This window comes from Xiphophorus couchianus, chromosome 22 (genome assembly GCF_001444195.1).
Source record: "Xiphophorus couchianus chromosome 22, X_couchianus-1.0, whole genome shotgun sequence".
NCBI lineage: Eukaryota > Metazoa > Chordata > Actinopteri > Cyprinodontiformes > Poeciliidae > Xiphophorus > Xiphophorus couchianus.
The window spans coordinates 6978237-6999633 of NC_040249.1; the positions used below are offsets into that span (position 1 = coordinate 6978237).

The 21397-nt window shown below is 40.5% G+C and overlaps 3 protein-coding genes across 8 annotated transcripts; 2 read left to right on the plus strand and 1 right to left on the minus strand.

Moving 5' to 3' along the window:
* Window positions 1-1702: 1702 nt before the first annotated feature.
* Window positions 1703-4063, plus strand: dnajc9 (DnaJ (Hsp40) homolog, subfamily C, member 9). The gene is made up of 5 exons (XM_028007404.1): window positions 1703-2062; window positions 2272-2412; window positions 3232-3486; window positions 3595-3681; window positions 3772-4063. Exons 1-5 carry the CDS (start codon window positions 1889-1891, stop codon window positions 3880-3882), a joined length of 768 nt encoding a protein of 255 aa, XP_027863205.1. The 5' UTR covers window positions 1703-1888; the 3' UTR covers window positions 3883-4063.
* fam149b1 (family with sequence similarity 149 member B1) lies at window positions 3891-14158 on the minus strand. 5 transcript variants are annotated; one of them, XM_028007399.1, is made up of 17 exons: window positions 13643-14157; window positions 12500-12616; window positions 11511-11655; window positions 10801-10949; window positions 10556-10699; window positions 9635-9778; window positions 9347-9528; window positions 8789-8928; window positions 7913-7951; window positions 7586-7654; window positions 7067-7179; window positions 6726-6950; window positions 6268-6391; window positions 5903-6028; window positions 5686-5767; window positions 4965-5102; window positions 3891-4850 (listed from the first exon to the last, which is right to left on the minus strand). In XM_028007399.1, exons 1-17 carry the CDS (start codon window positions 13768-13770, stop codon window positions 4777-4779), a joined length of 2139 nt encoding a protein of 712 aa, XP_027863200.1. In that variant the 5' UTR covers window positions 13771-14157; the 3' UTR covers window positions 3891-4776. The 5 variants fall into 5 exon arrangements, with proteins under 5 accessions (XP_027863200.1, XP_027863202.1, XP_027863203.1 ...); XM_028007400.1 differs by having other exon boundaries at window positions 4061-4847; window positions 13643-14158; XM_028007401.1 differs by lacking the exon at window positions 7913-7951.
* An 806-nt stretch (window positions 14159-14964) lies between these two features.
* Window positions 14965-19567, plus strand: ecd (ecdysoneless homolog (Drosophila)). 2 transcript variants are annotated; one of them, XM_028007892.1, is made up of 13 exons: window positions 14965-15434; window positions 15635-15752; window positions 15865-15952; window positions 16236-16414; window positions 16582-16774; window positions 16862-16990; window positions 17080-17205; window positions 17307-17395; window positions 17628-17728; window positions 18078-18330; window positions 18419-18486; window positions 18555-18787; window positions 18872-19567. In XM_028007892.1, exons 1-13 carry the CDS (start codon window positions 15233-15235, stop codon window positions 19106-19108), a joined length of 2016 nt encoding a protein of 671 aa, XP_027863693.1. In that variant the 5' UTR covers window positions 14965-15232; the 3' UTR covers window positions 19109-19567. The 2 variants fall into 2 exon arrangements, with proteins under 2 accessions (XP_027863693.1, XP_027863694.1); XM_028007893.1 differs by having other exon boundaries at window positions 17310-17395.
* Window positions 19568-21397: the final 1830 nt, after the last annotated feature.

Sequence of the window (21397 nt, forward strand, 5' to 3'; positions counted from 1 at the left end):
TCATTGACTGGAACTGGTGATAACAAATATACTGTAAGAGAGACTAAGCATCTAAATTCTCTGACAAGGTATGATAAGTGTACAGTACCGAATGCATTTTTGATGTGCCCCAATAAAGATGTGTCAAAAGCCTTAAAATAAATTGAGGTTTTATTGTAGTTGCATAGTCTCACGCTGAAAGTTTTAGACAAATCTTCCCTTTTGACTTAAGCATAATTAATCAAGGGGAAAAAGACCATGTGTTAAAATAAAAATTTTGAACAAAATAATTGCTGGCACAATTGTTTATAACCCTGCTGTTAATAATTTTAACAGCCCCGCCCCCATTATTCCAACAGGATAAGTTGGAGCACACAGAGAGAGATATTCCTCTTTACACCATGTCTCTATTTTTTTTATTTCTATATAGGTTTGGGGAGGATGGTGACCACTAATTGCTGGAAGAAAACTAAATTTGTGTCTTATAAATTAATTCTGTGTTGATTTAGCAACACAGTATTATGTGGTTGAAAGACTAAATGCCATGATGATGATGTTTTCATGCCTTTTGGAATAGAAACAGAGCCACATCTTCACAGATCCTCCACACTTAATAGTGGGCATGACTGCTTTTCCACACTCAGCATTCATCCTTTGTTTCATGCAAAATCCATCTAGACCAGGGGTGTCAAACTCCAGTCCTCAAGGGCCGCTGTCCTTCAGTTTTTTATATATTCCACAGGTACAAAACACTGGAATGAAATGGCTTAATTACCTCCTCCTTGTGTAGATCAGTTCTCCAGAGCCTTGCTAATGACCTCGTTATTCTATTCAGGTGTGCTGCAGCAAAGGCACATCTCAAGTTGCAGGACTGCGGCCCTTGAGGACTGGAGTTTGACACCTGTGATCTAGACCATCTGTTGCCCAGCAAAATTTTAAATGGTTATGTTTGTGATGTTAGGACAGAAAAGGCCTTTTTGGTATGGCATGCATCCTGAAATTACAATTGGCAAATCCCGTTGAGAGATTCCACTCTTTGCTTCAGTACTTCAATATATAACTTTGGTAATAGCAATTCAACTGCTCAATAAACTCCAGTTATTTGTATAATGTAATGTGAGTTTATTCATTTACACGTTCATTTTAATTTTCACATATTTATTGTTTTCTGGATTTCTTAATAGCTTTCTTCCAATATGCAAAATGTAATTTTTTCTAAACTTTTTTTTTTCATATTTTCTATTTGTGGTGTCAAAAAGAAACAAAGGTCTTTCAGCATGTTGTGACAACATGACAGGAATTCATATATAGATGCTGTGGGACAAGTTTCTCTTCCAAAAAACATTGGAAGCTCTGATGGAATCATGAAGCCATTTAATAGCAAAAGATGTATTTTAAAAATCTGCTGGACTCTATTAGCAAACCTGAAATGGGTTATGTCTTGGTCAGGATAAAGAAATGAGAGGTAACTCTAGATTTTGTTCTTTTTTTTTTTCTTTACATTGTTTGAATCTCAGAGATTGTTAGATTTATTTTGTATATCATTCTATTTTTTTCCATATTTTACTAATTATACATTTCTTTAGATAGCAGTTTAATTAGTCCATAAAGTGTAATAATGGAGGGCCGAGGATGGGTGAAACAAAAACAAATGCTACGTAAAAAAAAAGGCAGGCTCTGAGTACAACCAATGAAAGAACGCGTACAGTGTTACGTAAGCGCGTCTCTGCACGTACGGATGTAAAGGATAGGCCAGCGCGCCAAACTGACGTTAGCACCTTAGGACCCGCAGAATACTGAGCAATTATTCAAGTATTGGCGTCAAATAATCGATTTAGATCGTGTGGACACTGTACCAACTAGACTCTGTACCAACTTACCCGGTTAAACCAGAACTCGTTCCTCTACGATGGGTTTGCTCGAGCGGTGTCGGGAGCTGTTCAACACCTCCGACCTGTACGAGGTTCTGGGTACAAACAAAGAGGCGAGTGAGGCAGACATCCGAAAGAATTACTACAAAGTGTCGCTGAAGGTCCATCCAGATAGAGCTCCAGACGACCCGCAAGCCACAGAGAAGTTTCAGGTCAGCTTTCAAAACTGGCAAGCTAGGAACCAGCATAGCTAACTGAAGCTAACTTATATTTGCGATAACTTCTGTAAAACCCTAACGTTAGCTGACTTAAAAAAACACATTTGTTGCATGTTTTCCGTCAGTGCGGCGGCACCGACACGTTTTAAGAATCGAGCTTCAATGCTTCACGGTTACATTTTAGTGTAAAAATTTACCCGTAGGTGCTGGGGAAGCTTTATGCGGTGCTGAGCGACAAGGAGCAGAGGGCCGTGTATGATGAGCAGGGCTTGGTGGATGAGGAGTCGGACGTCCTCAGTCAGGACCGCTGCTGGGAAGAATACTGGAGACTGCTCTTCCCCAAGGTACGGAAGTACAACAGTGGCCACGTCCCAAAATACGGCACATTCACAGAAACAACCGCTAGACATTTATCTAAGCTGTTTTAATACTGATATGTGTATTTATTAACCTCAAACCTTGCGTGCATAAACTGCTGATAGATTATTAGCTTACTTTTATCATTCATAGACACCAATGTTCATCATTTCAGTTATTATGATGGATTAAAGTGTTTTTTAAAATGTTTCAGTAACCATAACAAACATTTTGAATAATACTGAAAGGCCAGAAGTAGTTGTCACTCTATTTTTTCTATTAAAAATATTCATACATGCCCACTAATATTTGGATAAATTGCAGTAATCAATTTGCAGGACAAGCACACACATTTTATTGCATCAAATGTGTGTGCAATAACATTTGCGTTATTTTAAGGAGCGTTATCTTTCTTTTGTTGTGGTTAAAACAACTTTATTTTAAATTTAGGTTGGTAGTCTTTTGGGGAAATCTTCAAACAGTTCCTGCCACATTCGACACCAAAAATAGAAACAAATCTTAGTTATATTTGTAAGAATATAACTTGCAAATATAAGTTATATTTTGCTTATGATTTGTTTGCTCCTGATTAAGAAAAAAAAAAACTGGAGTCAAGATTAGGCTTGAGTTCATACATTTCCTAAAGAATCTGTATATGAACATAACTTTTAGGAATCTGATACATTTTTACATTGCAATGTTTCCTCCATCCGGTTACACAAGTAGAGTATTTACTCAATCTTCCTCCAAGACTTGTACAACTATGCTACCTGTTATGGTGATCCGTCTTTCTGTTCCTCTCCTAGATCACAGTGCAGGACATCCTCGAATTTGAGAAGAAGTACAAGGGATCCGACGAAGAGCGGGCGGACGTGATCCGGCTGTACGTGCAGCACGAGGGGGACATGGATGCCATCACGGCGTCGGCTCTCTGCAGCTCTCAGGAGGACGAGCCCAGGCTGTGCCGCATCATCCAGGCTGCCATCAAGAGCGGAGAAGTGGAGGCCTTCCGAGCTTTTACGAAGGAGAGTCAGGCGAAGAAGAGGGCTCGGAGGAAGAGGGTGAGAACTGAAACGTTTCCTGTTCTTGCGTAACAAATGCACATGCAGAGGTAAACTTCTATTGTCTTTCCATTTCGCTAACGGCGTTGGTTGTAACTGATCTTTCAGGCTGACCGGGAGCGAGTAGAAGCCGAGGAGATGCAGAAAGAAATGGGGCTCGGTGAGGATGAGGAGAGCCTTGTCATGATGCTAAAGGTATCACGTCCCTACGTGCATCTATCTACAAAAAAATGTGATGGGTTCTGCTCGGTTGGCCTGACTTTAATCTCTTCCACATTTTTGCAGAAAAACCAGCAGTCCAGAGAGAGGAATTTCAACAGTTTGATGTCAGATCTGGAAGCAAAGTACTCACAAAAAGGCACAAAACCACAAAAAGGAAAAAAAGCCAAAAAATAAATCTTGGAGGGGGGGGGAGAAAAGAAAGTTTTTTATGTTGTTATTCCAGTTCAGACACAAGCAGAAATGTTTTAAGGATAACTGATTGCAAAACTGTTTCAGCCTACACAAACATGTAAATCCTCTTATTTCTTGTAATATGTTGTAAAAGTTCTATTAATAAATGCATGCGTTTACATAATTTATACACTTTATTTTTTATTACAAAACAGATAATAGCATTGAGGGGCAGAAAAAAAAAAGGTTGTCGCTTTGTCTCCCTTGTGAGGAATAAGTAAAGAAACTATTTGTGCACTAACCCTGATGTTACTCGTCAAAGTACGACCAGTTGGCTTTGCTCAAACAAAGAGCAAGTAAATTATATTAAGTACACCACTTTTTTCAGACCATGAATAAATTCCTTTTGTTATTTACAAATCTGTATACTATAAGATTCCTACATTGTAGGATAATTCCGGCAAAAGCACCTTGATTATGGAGAGCCGTTGAGACGGCGTTGTTTTTATGTGGGACGGTTGGATTTTTATACAGTACAAAGCTCCCTGACATCAGAGCGGGGAGGAAAAGGTGCTTTTTTATGTCCTATGAGCAGATATGGTTTATAGGTTTCCCTGCATAGTCATTTACAGCAACACAGAGGAGGCCATTTTATACAGCATATTCCTGTAAATAGTCATTCTCATCAAACTTTCACTGCCACATATATGACCTATACTGTACAAAGACTTTTTATGTTTGGCAGGCCCACAAGGTGATTTCTGAAATACAAAAAAAAAAAAAAGGCCTTAAAAAATTTAATCAACACAAACAAACTACTTCGAATTAAGACAGAGGGCAGAGATGATGCAGGTAAAGATGGATAGCAGGGAGGCTGCTGAGACCAGGGGGGGGAAACTACAAGCCAGGCCTGCTGGATCTGGATGAGATGCCACCGCGGGTGAAGGAGCGAGGCGGAACGGGAGCAGCTGCTGGAAAATGGAGGAACAGCCGACGATAAACCTGAGCTGTTTTTGCTGCTCATAAATGTAATGTTTCACACAGAAGACGACCTAACTTGAGTTCAGCCGAGTTACTTTACTGACCTGCGACAGGGATCTGTGGTTCGGGCTCTTCTTCGTCTTTGATGGGCGAAGGCCCCAGCAGGTGGTGAGGATATGAGTCCAAGAAAGATGAGCTGCTGATGCCAAGACTGACACCGGTCACGCCGATTCCCAGAGAGTCTGAAGGAAAAGATTCAAATTAATGTGGAAGTCATTAAACACAGCCCTAATAGAAAGTAAAGCTATTAAAAACACTAGTGTGAAGTGAGTTTCCAACTAACTGAGACACCTCAGTAATTACAGATTTCTTTCAGAATACTATTCAGAAGTAGAGTGAATTTTTGTTCATTTGGTGATTGTGGCACATAGCCAGCCCAAACCTAGATTTCAGACTCAGAAAATTACCATAAAGACAATTAAAATTTGATACAGAAATTGTAGTTTTTGGAAGAGTGATCATTTAATAGGACAGTAAATCTCAAAAGTAATTTTTTAAAGAAGCTAGCTGCTCACACAGGGTTGTACAGAAACATATTAACTGAAGGTTGAGTGGAAGGAAAACGTGTGTAGATGCAAGAAGAAAAGGAATGACCACATTCATGCAGCATCGACTAGCCCTGACCGCAGCCGCAGTTCAACCATGAGATACGTGACTTAAAATGAGTTGAACTGCTCGGTGTAATGGAGCATAAGAGACTATGAGCAACTAAAGTAGACCATGTGTTTAGTCTTCTTCCGGGTTTTGAACAACTGGGTTTCTGACCTGTGCCTACAGAGGCTCTTCCTGGCCGACCCTGCCCGATGTTGTCCAGCACGGTGAAGGAACTCCGGTATGGAGTGTCTGACTGAAAGACAAAATCAGAGGTTCATCACAACAGTCTTCAATTGGAACATGCAAATAACACATTAAAGGCTGCAGTAAAATATAGAAGTGATGTTTCAGTCTTTGAGGAATTCAAATAAATAAATAAGTCTCTCACCCTGTATGTGTGTGTCGTGTTGGGACGAGAGAAGATGTCTAGTATATGGTGACGATCCCTTGGTATGGAACTTTGAACTTCATCATGTATGGCGCTGTGGGCGCGGCTGGAAGGGCCTTTCTGACGCTGCAGGGATTAAAATATCGAACGCATATCATCATGGGGCAAAATTAACAGCTATGTAGTAATGTCCTAAACTTTAAGCACTTCACAGAGCACCGCTTAATCCACTAGAGTTTAATGTTATGAAGTGACAAAATGTGAAAACGTTTAGGAGGCTTGAATATTTTTGCACAGCTCCACACAGTGTATGACATGTCGGGGATGAATAACACCAGCCATATTTGTGGTGCTGACATCTGTACCTGTGTGAGCTTTGACAGCAGCCCTGGATGGGACGACTCGGTGTCTCCGGTTCCGATGGGGGGCAGGGGAGTGTTTCGGCTCAGGGCCACCAGCGGAGATGTTAATCGGTCACTGGCTGTGGTTCTGTTTTAGAGAGGCGGACCACTTTCAGACTTTTTGAAAAGTTCAAATGTTTCCAGCTAAAAGAATGACAGCTGTGGTTCTGTGACGCTGACATTTTATAAACGGTCAGAGTTGACTTTTAGGCTCAAACATATCCTAATTCTCTTGTTAAGGATTTAATTGCTTCGGATGGAAAATTAGATCAAAATTTTTTTCATCCAAAGTTCGGCTCATTTTTACGGGCTAAGATAGCTCACAGGCACGACTCCGAGTGACATTTGTTTACATGACAAAAATAAAAACAACCAAAAAGGGGCAAGGTGTTCAGTAGGATTACTGCAATGCTTCAACTCACAGTCGTGTCCCACGGATAACCTCGTCCAGGTACCCTCCTGTCCCGGCCTGACTCAAACTCGGAACAAGGGGCAGCAAGTTTCGAGGAGGAGGGTTTCTGCGGCGTGCTGACTGCAGTTGGCGGGACAAAGAGGAAGAGCTCTGCTCCAGGGCTCTGCGAGGACGAGGTCTGCTGGAAGGGATGGCGCTAGAGACTGTCCTGTAGGACGGGCGCTCCTCCGGATCCCTGTGTTTGAACAGAGAGACGCACGGTTGATCGACTGCTCTAAACCAGAAACGAAACGCGTTCGCGACTCTTCTACTGCAAAATGGGATTCTGCGAAGGGTGAAATGTCTTCTTACTGGCTTCTCTCCAGCACAGCCAGGTTTCTCTGCTGCAGCGGGATGCTTTGAATCACGATGAGGTCGTTCAGGTTGTGCTGCGTTGCCGCTGCCCCTGCAGGCGTCCTGCCAGCCTGAGCATAGGAAAAACAGGACTGAGCGGAGATAACAAGACAGGCAGAACCTGCAAAATTTTGAGAAGCCTGGTTTAAGGACAGAGACGATGAAGCGGGATACAAAATAAAGGGAGGAATCCCTGGAGAATCCCAGTTAGTTACTTCCAAATACAGCCATCATGCAGCGAAGACACCAAACGGATAATTTCAGTAAACTTTCAAAAAGATTGAAAAAGAAAAACATCAAAATGAAAAAAAGATGTGCATCTCACAAATGTGTTGAAGATGATTAAAGAGATGAACAGCGGGGATGCTTTGGTGTTAATCAACAGGCACAAGCACAGATATTCAGGATAATGAGCTTCTACAGATGGTGTGCACACATCCCACTACTGCTCTGGCTTCATGCAGGAGAGTTACATACAGCTGAAGGCCTTTTCTGCTTTTTGGATTTCCATCTGGACTTGTGCTTTGAGCCCCTTGACTTTGTGTTCTTTAGAAAAGAAAGGATGGGAGGAGGGAGGATTGGCATGTTTGAAGAAAGAAAGCAGATATGGAGAAAGTGGAGAAGAAACAACGGAGAAAGTAGAGTAATACAAAGTTAAGAAGGCAAAATATACAAAAACAGCAAGTCCAAAACTACATTAGAATAAAGGGAATGAAACAGACTGACTGAGAAAGTGAAGAGTAACAGGCAGGAATGAAAACTCTGGGGAATACAAGACGTCCCGACTGAAAACGCTTTACTTACTGCCTCAAGTACAGACCTCTCCGAACTGATTGGCACCCCCTGCCGTAAAGACGTTCAGATAGTCTTAAAATAAATCCATCTTTTGTGGTAGGATCATAAGCTGACGTAGAATATTTTCAAAAAATCTAACCTGTATTTTAGCTATATTTTATTCAGTAGTGAGTAAAACTCCAATTTAGCAAATAATCACCACTGGCTCAATGTATGGTACAACACTTTGTTCAACCCCCCTTTTGCAAAAGGACAACATTTTATGAGTTGCTTTGGAGAAAAGCCATTGGTGAACCATTTAGCCATTTTTTTGGATTGCTATATTACTTAGAGACTCAATGAGCATTCATTTTCAGCTTTCTGGCAGAGGTTTTAATTTTTCTGATGTTTCAAAGAGTTAATAATAAAGTTTCCAGGGCCTGTGGAGGAGAAACAAAACCACCATCACAGATCCTCTACCGTACTTAACAGTAGGCAAGTATCGAAACCCTCACCCTTTGTTTCACACCGGACCCACATGGAGTATTTGTGGCTTCAGCTGAATACATCTTAAAGGAATTACTAATGGTGTTAATAAGGGCAGTAAAGATCATTTAGTTAAAAACAACTTTCTTTTAACAGAATATATTTTTCCCCTCCAAATAATAAACAATCTAAATCCAATCATAAATAAATGAATAAAAGTGACGATGTGCTGCTTAAATAAAACAAAGCTTTTAGTCTCCTTTATCAGGGGTTGAATAGGGGTTTTTGCCAGGTTGTCGATGTCAAATTGTTTTCATTGAAGTAGACTGAGAAAAAGTCAGAATTGGTTTTCTGATCAACTCAGACTGACATTTATGAAATAAGCAGCCTCTGATGTCTAGACCTTCTTAAACCACTGACCTGGAGCTGCTGTCCAGACATGAGCGGTGGCACTCGGCTCTGACCGAGTTTTGGAAGCACGGCGGGCAGCGAGAGCAGCATGAAAGGATTCAGAGCGTCTGGCAGCACAGGGCTCAGGCTCCCAGATAGGGTTTCGTCATCTGCCAAAAACATATCAACATTAATATTCATAAACATATAATTGGGGCTTCAACACATGTTACTTTTAAAAATTCCCTAGTTTTCCACACTCAACTTTGCAACTTTGGCATATGAAAGTAGTAAATACAAAAGTTCCCCATATTCCTCAAATTTATGGCAGATATTTTTGAAAAACATAAAAAACTGGAAGGAAGGAAAGAGGGATAACACAACGAAGGAACTAAAGAGAGGAATAACACAAGGAAGGTTAGAAGGAAGGAAGAATAGTTCTGGAAACAGAAATATTCTCCCATACACTCAGGTTCTTCTTCCATACATATCCTGAGATGACTGCAATCAAATTCCATTATTTTTCTAAATAACCCCGTATGCGTAAAAGTTCAACTTTATCATAAAAGTATAAACGTTTAGCATTACGGGAGGTGCAGCACTCCCAGTGACGTTGAACCAGCTCTTTCATCCAACCAACCAGCCCCCGCCAGACGTCATCAAACAGCAGGTCGAGAACAGCCTGCCGGCGGCAGCGGTACGGCGAGACCGGGGGCAGGCAGTGATGCCTCCAAACAGACTCCGGGCATTCCTCATGACACTCCCCATTCCTTTTTGGAGAAAGAAAATACTCGTTTTACTGTTCTGCAAAGGGAATAACACTTGCACAGGAGAACTTCTTGGGATATGTGTAATTTATGAATGTGGACAACTCACAAGTCCCGGCTATCAAAAGCCAGATATTCCTCCATCACACCCTCCACTTCAATCACTCTCGGCTGGTCGTAGCTGCTAGGCTCGCTGTGAGGAGTGTCATCAAACTCTTTGATCAGTGCAGCTTTCCTGCCCTGAATATTCAATCTATTTTTTCCCAAGAAAGAAAACATTATTCAAATTATTTTTGCAGGATTCTCAATACAGGCATAAAAACATTGAAGAAAGCAAATTAGTCTTAAAACACATCTTGAGATGCAGAAAAGAGCTAATGCAAACACACTTAATCTTACCAAGTGTTTTCGGTCTAGTTTCCACAGCAACTATTTTAGTACACTTGAATTACTGACTTAAAACTAGCTCATATTTCTTGCTGAAAAGTTACTTGTAAGTTACTTTTTTCCTATTCCAAATGTACTAACATGCTTGCACTAAAAACTAGACAAAAGTACTTGGTAAGATTCAGGGTTGATGCAGTGCATCATGCATATGGACATGCAACTTGATCTGATCACCCCAACCCAGTTTATAAGCATTCTAGTGAGATAGTGTCGCAGCCTTGTGCACACTACTCTGGAGTCTGATCTGCATATTTTAAATATCCAACATGACATTGGCCCAAATACTTCATTAACAAGGCAGAGTATGTAGGTCACAGAGCTAGAGTCAGTCCGGACATATTTATAACAGCTTTAAAATAACAAATTGGCAGAGAAACCTCGTCAACCTTGTCTCAGCAAATCTATTTAGCCGTAAATAGTGAATAAAGATTGAATGAGCTTATGAAGAAGACTTAACATTTTCGATTCGCTAAAAAGAACCCGATGTGACCACCAGCAAAAGAAAACTACCTCTGAGATGATAAAATGCCTGAAATTCTTCAATCAGTCAGTAAACCAGTAGGTCTGTGTTTTCAAAACTTACTCTGCAGCCCCTTTCTCTTTGCCTTGGCTGTTCACAGTAGATTTTCCGTCTGTTGACGGGCTGCTGGCACGACTGACTGTCCCTGGAGTGGCGTACCACTGGAAGCCCTCGTCGGTGGGACACAAAAGCTGAGTCCCCAGGATCCTGAGGGACACACAAACACACACACAGAGAGAAAATGAAAAAGTAAACTTTAAAAACAAAACAAAAGCTACGAGCTGAAGGATAAACAACAGATAAGTTACCGAAGATGTGGAAAGCGTGTGGTCCACTGCTGGCATTCGTCCTGCAGCCCCTGGAGTATCCCCCCCCCACAGCCTCTCCCTTCATACAGCTCCTTGTCGATCTCATCAAACATCTGCTGCACCTGCCGCGACGCCGCCTTGTCAAACTCCTGCGGGACGCAGAAACAAAAACACAGTCGGCGAAGATATTTATCCCTCTGCTCTCGTATGCTAAATCTACTGTTGAAAGCTGCCGCTTTGCATTCTGGTCCCATCTGCAAGGATTCTGCAGAGTTTATTAAGAAAATAAGCTCTTATGGATTGTCGCAGGTGGAGCAATCATTTGAAATTAAAAAATAGAGGGCCATAGGAAGAAAAAGAGTAGAGCTGCGAGTTATTATTTTTCTTAAACGCATTGAGAGTTGAAAATAGGTTTAATGTAGAAAGAACAGGAAAGGAAAGCAATGAGAATGAGGTCTCGCATACAAATTAGCCATCTGGTATATTACATGGACACTGTTTCTGTTTCCCACACATTTTCCAAAAGGTGATAAATGCTGGTAAGACTTAATTAAAATGTGGCAGCATGCTTGCGTAGAAACAGAACAAACTGTAGAGAAGGCATTCAACACAAAAAAAGGAACGTCTTTTACAACTCACAGGGTCGGAGGGAGGTTGGGGGCAGATTTAATTTCATGCCAAGATTTCTTTCTGAAGAAGAGCAGACTTACATCATAGCCCCAAGAGAAAACGGAGCTCCTTTCTGTGGAGATGCCGGTTCCTGTGGAGCTGTGAATACCGGACCAGGACTGGCTGGGTGATACTGAGATAACGGTTGGGCAGTCAGAGTGGTCCGAGGCGGCAGACGTCTGCAAGCTGAATGGAAAACACAGTAATCTTTTATTTTAACCAGCCAAAGTCAAGACTTAAATCCAACCGAGAAGCTATGAAAATTGATTTTTTTATGGATGCTCTCTAACTAATCTGATGGAGGTCGAACTACTTTGACTTTTTGAGTCTCTAAATGTGCAAAGCTGGTAAAGCCATGCCCATAAGACTTCTATGTTTAGTTGTATAAAGTGCCATTAACCTTCAACTTCTCCGCTCTGTAAGTCTATCAAACACAATCCTAGTGAAACGCATTGAAGTTTGAGGATGAAATGTGAAATACTCTAACACTAACACTTAAGAAGTATAAATACTAAGCAAGGCACTGAATCTCCTGTAAGAAATGTGCATAGGGTACAAAATCTATGATAATGCTCAAAGACTTTTTATGCCAAACCTATTTATTTTTCTATGTTTCACATGAATAAACAAAACTGGTCTAATAATATAAATTTAAATGCCAAATAAATCTCTGTAATTGGGGCTACGGAAATATAATTAGTAGTGACTGGTGATAGAAACAAAGTGGAAATAAGGAGCAAATGTCAACTTAATAGAATATTCTAACAGCCTGCCTAATTATTCATCCTTTTGACTGCACATCTGAAGGAGGCAATGTGATATTAATTAATCCGCTGCTTCTGGGTGTCACATGGCGAGAACTCGGAGAATCGGCTGTCTGCTCAAGACGGTGTACAGTTACAAAATATCCAGAGTGTCTGTGTTTGCGTACTTAGTGCAAACGCTTGTTCTATGCCTTGGTCTTGCTCTGGACGTGCAAAGGTTTGAACATTATAGGGGGGGGAACTCAAGGCTGCAGGCACTTGGTCACCTGTTGTGTGCAGAGACGGCTTCCTGCAGGTCATGGAGGTAATGCGGAGAGGTTATGTTATCGTCTGCTTCTTCAGGGAGAGGGTGGTGATCGAGACTGCTATGAGACAAACCACGACTGCACAGAAGGGACATTGAGAAATGATCAGCAACGTGGCATTTGAGGATGAAACCTGACAGCTTGTCTTCATGATGACATAAGAGAGATGCTATGTTTCGCTTCTACTGAAACAACATAAATTTGTGAAAAAAGGTGGGAAAAGGAGGACTGAAACAATACCATCTCCCTGGGAACTAATAAAACTTGTAAATGACATTAAACACCTCCACCATGAAAGTAAAAGCTCAAAAGCTATTGTATAATTTTACTTAGCTTAAGCTTTCACACCACTTTATATAGTACCACAAACTACTTGTACCAAGAATATAGTGCATAAACTGATTACCATTACTGAAGTACACAAAAGTTTTAAAAGGTTAACAAAAAAAATATTTCTTCATACCTTCTCTGTGGTTTAGTCCTATATAATAGGATACATGAAAAAAGAGCCAAACTAACCAAAGTTACCTAAACTATGGAGCAGAGAGAACAGCATTGCATCGCCTCCTCCTGCTGCTGCACATTATGTCAGCTGAATGAAAGAAGACTATAAAAATAAGAGAAGTGTGACTATTTGGAAATATTTCCAGTGTGATAAATAAAAATGAATGGAGCCTCAGCTATTTGCATTTAGCAGCTAATATCAGCTTGTGTAAAAACATCACTTTTTATCTCATTATTTTTACTGATAATCCATATACTGGATTATCCTTACAGTAGTAGGAAACTGTCGCTTCTCTGTTTTAAAGAAACCACTTGGATCATGTTAAATACTTTCTTCTTTAACAGATACTTTGAAAGGGTGATACTTCACTCAAGGTTATCATACCATTAGAATCTCATACTGGCCTGTACCTATAGCAGGCAATCAAAGCATAATCTTCTCCTCTACCACTAAAATTGACACTGGTGACTAAGCAAATGGCTACATGATGATAATTAAACTGATAACAAATAGAGAATGATTAAAGTGGAGCAATTTATATAAAGATCTCAATATAGTTTACAGAGCACAGTGGGGGGAAAAAACAGTTTGGTACTCACATCTCAAGTTTATGCGATACTGGTCTCCTGTTGTACCGTGAAATCATCCTCTTTTCTCTCCGGCTCAAGGGCTCCAGACCACGTCTCTCATCCCCGCCTCCTCTCGCTCGACTCTCTGCAAACAGCATAGAGGGAGCTCCAACATCTCCTCCAGTCGCCCCGTAGGTACCCACCAGGTAAAAGCCTGGATCTGGAATATTGGACGGGGCTGCGGCTAACGCTGGAGGGGGAGGCTACGCTTGAAAATGAGCTAACTAGCTTTGCATGAACGGCGACACAAGCGCACTATAAGAGAAAGGTGGTGCCGCGGCACTTGTATAATTTGACCCATCGTCGGTTTAGCCTGGCTACACCAAATAGCTGTCGAATGTGGTCAAATATTTACCTGTCTGTCTTTCTTAGAGTCTAAACTATTTGAGGATTTGCGATGCTAACTAGCACCAACGACGACAACAATAGCACGGCTGTCATGGAGACGCGACTTCACAGCTGCACGGTTACCTGGGAAATGTATTTCTGCTCTGGGAAAAATAATTCGTGTCATGTGCGTAATAAAATAAGTATTTTTGCTAGACTTGTTTTGGGGGAAATATAGACTCATGGAGAAAAAATTTACTAAAAGGGAAAAAACGCATACAATTCTTTAAAAAACAGCAACAATATTACAACGTACGTTTAGTAAAAACTTTGTATAACACTGTGAAAAGTAGAAAAACACGTACCGCTTTTAATTATTTGTATATTTGTATTGCATTGTATATTGTTATTTTTCCCTACACGTTTACTGCACAAATCATTTGTATCCTGACATTGAATATTAATTTTAGAATTCTTTTTTTTTTACTTTGTAATTAAGTCGCATAATGTCCTCGTCGATTAATAGCATGCTTATTCTGTGTACTTATACTTTATTACTCTTCAGTCTTATTTGATCAGATATTTATTTTCCACAAATGAATCTTGTTGTTGTTGTTGTTGTTAATTATTGTGTATTTTCGTTTTATTCTCACGGTTCAATGTTATTTAAAATTGTATTGTAAAGCGCAAATACAAATAAAGCTTTTCAAAAATCTCTTCACCCCTTGTGTTATTTTCCTACATTTCCCATAGTTCCTCGTAGTGACGTGACTACGTTAGTAAAATGTTTCCGATTCTGACCCATCTACAACTTCACTGTTTGATTAATTTGCTTTTATCCGTAACAAATCTCAAAATATATTTTTTAAAAAGCTATTTATTAAATTTGTAAAAGTGATCATTTTGTCAGTAGACACTTTGCAATTAGTACATTTATCAAGCCGGAACTCTCTGACATGTCTTAGGGTGAAGCCGGCTAGAAATTAGGGAAGGACCTAAACACTGACAGATGGCGTGATTACAACGTAACCCAAACTAAAGTGTGTTTTCTCCTAATTTAAACATATTTGTGCCCTGGACTGACATAAAATGTCACATTTTGAAGATAACTAGACAGGGTGACGCTAGTCAAGAGTTTATTCTTAACTGTTTCCAGACGCTGGCGACACATCAAAGACTTCTGGAGTCTGGTTTACTGTTGTTTTATCAGTCGTTTCTCTAAAGAAAATCACAATGGATGCCCTGCAGAGGAGGTCGATTCCAGAAGATATGGTTCAGTACAAACTCTTTCCGGTCCAGACAGACATGGCCTCCCAGCAGACCGAAGAACGGCTCAAACACCTGACGGAGGAAATGTTGGCTAAGGTTGCCCAGCTTCTGGTCCAGTACATCTGGCAGGATCAACCATTCAACCTCAAATACCATCCCGAGGAAGGTAATGTTTTCTGGTTTTGCTTTACAACTCAGATTAGTTTATTCTAAATATGCAGATGTAGTCACGTTTGATGACATCCCTGGTGAAGACGCCTTAAAAATCTTTCATTTCATTAACATTAGATCATGCAATAAAGTATGCTCACTGTAATAAAGCATGGCGGCGGATCTGAAGAATGTAACTTTCCTTTTCGCTGACAGGAGATGTTCCTGCTCACATTGGAGGCAGCACTCAGTATGGAGACAACATCGAGGATGAGTGGTTTATTGTTTACCTCCTGCTGCATCTCACAGAGTTATTCCCAGAACTTGCAGCCAGGTTAGACAAGATGTTGCTGAATTTATATATATATATATATATATATATATATATATATATAACTAGTATTTACTTGCTTTGTATAAGCTGAAACTACTGTTTGTGTGTGCAGAGTTGAGGACAATGATGGGGATTTTCTTCTTATTGAAGCAGCGGATCATCTTCCCAAGTGGCTGAACCCAGACACAAGTGAAAACAGAGTGAGTCTTCCAGATGTTCACGTTCCTCACTTTTAATTTGACGATCTTGCGCAATAGTAACATCAAAATCCTTGTTAGCTATATTTTGGAGCAAACACCATATTAATATTTATAATAAAGAAAAACATAGCCTGTCTGCACCCAAAACAGTCAGCGATTAACCAAAAACACATCTTAATGTACATGTTTAAGAGGAATAATTCTGTGACTGGTTGAAAGGATGTGTGTGATTTCTTTCAGTGGAGAGTGAAATAAAGCAGCTGTTTTTTTCTTTCTTTCGCAGGTCTTCATCTACAGGGGAGAGTTGCACATCCTTCCCTGCCCATCCAAGTCCAGTTCAATTGGCTTTTCTCTTGATGTGGTCCCCAGTTTGGCACAAGCTCTAGCGCTGCTTTCTGCTCACCCAGAAGCTTGTCAGGCCAGCCCCAAAATCCGTTCAGCTCTAAAAAAAAGGCTACAAGGGTGAGCTTTCACACAATCCCGATTTTCTTTGATTTTTCTATAGTAATTACATGTGAAATGCAAAAGGAACAACCTGCTGAGGACGTCTCTATAAATGATGAGAATGTGTAATATATATATATACATATATATATATATATGATGTATATTTTTGGACATTTATGTAGGTACCCAGAGAAGATTAAAGCTAATCTCCACCGGGCCCACTGCTTCATCCCTGCCGGCGTTGCCTCTGTTCTGGCACAGCGTCCAGACTTGGTCGCCCCCGCGGTCTCGGCTTTCTACCTGCGGGATCCAGTGGACCTGCAGGCTTGTCGTAGCTTCAGGACGTTTCCTCCTGACACGAGAGTCCTCGCCTCGGTAGACGCATGCAAAATATGCAGGATTTGTTTGTGCTGGTCTTTCAGCTTTCATGATACAGCGTCCTTCTCCTGCGTGAATTTCCAGGTGACATTCACCCGCTGCTTGTACGCCCAGCTGCAGCAGCAGCAGTTCACCCCAGATCGGAGGAGCGGCTTCGACCTGCCGCCTCGCTCTCATCCACGGTACAAGGCTCATGAACTTGGGATGAAACTGGTGAGGCGTGGTTTGGGGTTTTCTTTTGTCACGAGGAAGAAGGCAAAGCTAAAGGTGGAAATGTGAATCTGTTTTCACCTTATTCTCAGGCTCACGGCTTTGAGATCCTGTGCTCTAAGAGCAGGCTGCCGTCCTCAGAGGCCGACGCTTCTGTGAACTGCAACCCTCAGTGGAGAAACTTCTTGGAAAGTCTAAAAAAGAACGGCTACTTCCGAGTGAGTCGCACTCTTTTCTTTTTTTTTGTCCACACTTCTATAAACAGCAGATAAAGCATTTCTCCCAGGAAGCTCGATTTTAATGTCCATGTTGTCAAAAGCAGGGCGAGCTGGAAGGTTCGGCGGTTTACAAAGAACTCTTAAGATCTGCAGAGATCTTCTTCAAACAGTCGGTTGCCTCAAAGTCAAGGTGAGGATTCAAACATGTACTTTCGAGTGTAGAGATCAGCCTGGCAGGTGATGAATGTAGACACCAGGACTCATGATTTCCACGAAGATCGCTGCATTGCGTTCTACAAATTTAATTTTGTATTTGTGGTTTAAGTTGGGACTGATAAATGTAATGTTAATTAAACTGACAAAAAAAAACACACATGCCTTTTTTTCCCCCCTCAATATTCCTGCTGTGAATTTTGTTTCAGCTCCATTTCTGCAGGCGAGGAGATTCTTCAGCTGCTTCACAGCAGTCCGCTCAACCTGGTAGAGTTCAAGAAACTGGAGTCACAGCTCCCCCCGGAGGACAGTGAGTGAACAGCTTAACAGCAACAGAGTAGATCCTTTTCTTGCTATAAAAGTATCTATAAAATAATCAGATTGACGACTTGATGGGAAAGAAAAATGTGTCACACTTTTTGAAGATTTCAGCAAAAAACCTACCACTCTTTCACACAACTGACAACTACTGAGCAGCAACACGTGGGGGCGGGGCGACACTTCATTTTCCACATTTTCTCACTTTGGCACTTTCTACTGCATCTCAATAAAAGAGCTCAAAACAAATGCGTGCACATTGCCTATATCTTCCTTCCTCTGCTCATTTGCAATTTCCTATGATTCATTTGTGGGTTTTTTTCCTTTTCGCTAATCTAAAGGCGACAGCTGGTTGGAAGTCACAGCTCAGGATTTAGAACAGTTGCTGCAGGAGAGAAGCAGCAGGGTCGCTGATGTCGACTGTGAAGGCTTCAGCTCTGCCAAGCAGAAGCGGCCTGTCGAGGAGGCTGCAGGGAAGGAGGATGAGGAGGATACCAATGTGGAAGATGCAGGTTACAGACTTGTAGCTGTCAGTCAAGGGATGAAGGACTTCCTCAATGCCATGTCGTCTCATGAGGGGGCTGAAGCACCCTGGTGAGATAAGTTACATGCAGTCATTCTTTTTTTTAAAAAAAATATTTTTCTAAATCTGGTTTGATAGTTTTGTTTAAATGTTTTCCAGGAGCCTTCAGACTCAGCCTTTCAGTTTTGACCCAGGCTCGATGGCCAATGCATTAGATAAGCTATTAGGTACATAAAAGCAACGATTGATTCTTTCTCCGTTCCGTCATTGTATTTAATCATTTTAAATATTTTAGGAGGCAAAGAAGAAGAGCTAGATTCAGATGATCTGGACGATGATTACGATGATGATGATGATGATGATGATGAGGAAGAGGAGGAGGAAGAGGTGGTGAATGCGACAGAGGAAGGCTCATCTGGTCCTGCAGAGATGAGCGCAGCCGAAACTCTGAACAGCCTCAAAAGTTACATGGACCAAATGGATCAGGAGCTGCAGAGCACTAATGTTGGGAAAAGCTTCAGTCAAACGGTAAATACTAGTTTTTATGTTTTCATACAAAATTTAGCAGGTTTAAAATGCACCCAGGCCATTGTGAATGTGTGGTTTCTACAGAACTACAAGGCCTGCGTGAACAATGACTCGTCTGGTTCCCCGACGGGAAACGGGCTTTCGATGGAGGAGGGAGGAGTTGACGAAGCTGAGGAGGAGATCCAGCCTTTAGACATCGATGTCAACTTGGTCGCGAATCTCCTGGAGTCTCTGAGCAGCCAGTCTGGACTGGCTGGACCTGCTTCTAACCTGCTGCAGAGCCTGGGAATTCAACTACCACCCAACTCGGATCCCTCATAGAGAAGATGTGGGGAAAGAAAGAGGACTGAAATTATGAGTCCGGGACTGGTTGACATAGAGGTGATGAACGGACCGAGGACAAAGTCTAGTCTCTTTATGTCAAATAATTCAGTTTCTCTTTTTTTTTACATTTCACTGCTGACCTCAGATGTTTGTCTATTTTTTCCATCACAAAATAGATGCAAATTGTGTTGATTTTTCCGTCAAGTGTTGTGACAGAAAAACCTCTTATTTAAGGAATAACACAAGTTGGATTTTCAATAGAGCCTAGAAGATGCAAAACTGAAATTTATTTGAAATCACTGAAAATGGGAATTAACCTATTATATCATGAACTGTTTATACACATATTTTTGTATAAGATATGTGTATTAAAACATTCATCCAATCACAATTGGATGCATGTTTTTATCATTTTTTTTACATGTTATCAAACATAATAAACATGTTTTCTAGTTAGTTTTATTTCCTCCTTCTTTCGTTCTGGGAATGCTTCCTTGAGATGCTTCTGCAATGCCACCTGGGGTAAATTAAGTTGATCGTACATGACCAGAAATCGAACACTCTAGTTTATAACAGTTCTCGCAGTTGAAAGCGCAAATCAAAGCAGAGACCAAGCAGTGAAGTCAAAGGTATTATCTGACATCCAGATAATACCTTTATCAAGATACTATCCTTTATCAAGGAGATATTTCTATCTCCTTGTGGAGATAGAGGCATCGTCAAGAAAGTCAACTGCTATTAAAGTATTCTACCTATAAGGCCGTAAGTTGCCACTCATCATGAAAAAGGACTGGGCAGCCCACTTTCATTTTGTAAATGTACACTTAGAGCAGGGGTGTCAAACTCCAGACTTCAAGCAGTTTTTAGATGTGCCACAGGTACAACATGCTGGAATGAAATGGTTTAATTACTTCCTTGTGTAGAGTCCTGCTAATGATCTTTTTCAGCAGAGGCACATCTAAAAGTTGCAGGGCAGTGGCCCTCGAGGACTGGAATTTGACACCTGTGCCTTAGAGATTCCCAGACCATCCAAAACCAAAATGGAACTTTTAGACCTGAAATTCAAGCAGCATGTATGAGGAAACAAAACAGGTACTACTCCTTACCTGGCCACACAGTACAGAGCTTGGGTCTCAAATTCAACTGAAGACCTTTAAAAAGATATAAAAATCTTGGTAACACTTTATTTGAAGACTTACATTACACTGTCATGGACATGAAGGAGCCTTCATGAATGTTTACGACTGTTGTCGTGAAGTGTCTGTTGGTAGAATGACTTAATGCAAATCTGCATAAAGTGTAATAAAAAATGCCTTATTTAGCAGTTTTTGGTAAATGACTGCATTTTTATTGAAAGTTTCATTAAAACTTACAATAAAAATGAAATAAAAGAGTTAACTCTGCATTGATAGTGCAGAGATAGTGCATGTCATATTTACTGAATGACACTTCATGACAACAGTTGTAAACATTGTAAACCTTCATGTTCATGTAGGTGTAATGTCAGTCTTATGCACATCCCTTAAAATAAATGTTACCAAATTATTTACTCTCTGACCTGTGAGGGATGTGTCAGAGAATGGAAGAAACTACCCCTAAACAGATATTCCAGATGTTTAGAAACTTAACCAAGAGGACCTGGGGCTGTGACTGCTGCTAAAGGTGCTTCAACCAAATGCAATGTTTATTGCTTGTGTCACAATTGGTGACTGTAGAATGTTTTTATGATGTAAAGTACTTTGACCTGCTTTTTAGTTGAAATTTGCTATAAAATAGACTTGACAAATATCAATCCATGGGTGAACATCTGCAATCCAAAAAGGTGTTTTCCACATTGTCACTACTGTGATCACTGAGGAAAAAACCCCTCAGATTTCCTTTAGAAAAAGCCTGTAAGTTGACTTTAAAAAAAAAAAAATTAAAGGGTGTGAAAACTTTCTGATTATTAATTTCTATTTCTAAACGAATACCTGCTTTTAGACATCTAAAAAAGGTTCCTATTACAATTTTTGCTTTTCTTACTGCATGGAAACAATGAGCTACCATGCAACCCATAGGATTCATGTATTGCAACTTCCAACTTTTTCAGCTAATTTAAACACATCAGCTTACAGCATTAACACAACATTTCCACCGTCAATTCACTTCTTTCAGTTTTATTAAACATGCACAGCACATTTTTACAGAACAGAACTTGCTACATCAAAAAAAAGCTTGCAAATTGATAAAATTATATAAAAATACATATTTAAATTTACATTAGTAAAACCATAAAATGTTAAATTA

Excerpts from the sequence above, each read along its gene's own strand:
- dnajc9 (XM_028007404.1), top strand. The coding sequence starts at position 1,889 with ATGGGTTTGCTCGAGCGGTGTCGGGAGCTGTTCAACACCTCCGACCTG. Across the intron at positions 2,413-3,231 it reads GGAGACTGCTCTTCCCCAAG|ATCACAGTGCAGGACATCCT; the intron begins GTACGGAAGTAC and ends TTCCTCTCCTAG. Across the intron at positions 3,682-3,771 it reads GCCTTGTCATGATGCTAAAG|AAAAACCAGCAGTCCAGAGA; the intron begins GTATCACGTCCC and ends ACATTTTTGCAG.
- fam149b1 (XM_028007399.1), bottom strand. The coding sequence starts at position 13,770 with ATGCTGTTTGCAGAGAGTCGAGCGAGAGGAGGCGGGGATGAGAGACGT. Across the intron at positions 6,392-6,725 it reads GTTATCCGTGGGACACGACT|AACCACAGCCAGTGACCGAT; the intron begins GTGAGTTGAAGC and ends TCTCTAAAACAG. Across the intron at positions 6,029-6,267 it reads TGCTGTCAAAGCTCACACAG|CGTCAGAAAGGCCCTTCCAG; the intron begins GTACAGATGTCA and ends TAATCCCTGCAG.
- ecd (XM_028007892.1), top strand. The coding sequence starts at position 15,233 with ATGGATGCCCTGCAGAGGAGGTCGATTCCAGAAGATATGGTTCAGTAC. Across the intron at positions 16,415-16,581 it reads CTAAAAAAAAGGCTACAAGG|GTACCCAGAGAAGATTAAAG; the intron begins GTGAGCTTTCAC and ends ACATTTATGTAG. Across the intron at positions 18,331-18,418 it reads GAGGGGGCTGAAGCACCCTG|GAGCCTTCAGACTCAGCCTT; the intron begins GTGAGATAAGTT and ends AATGTTTTCCAG.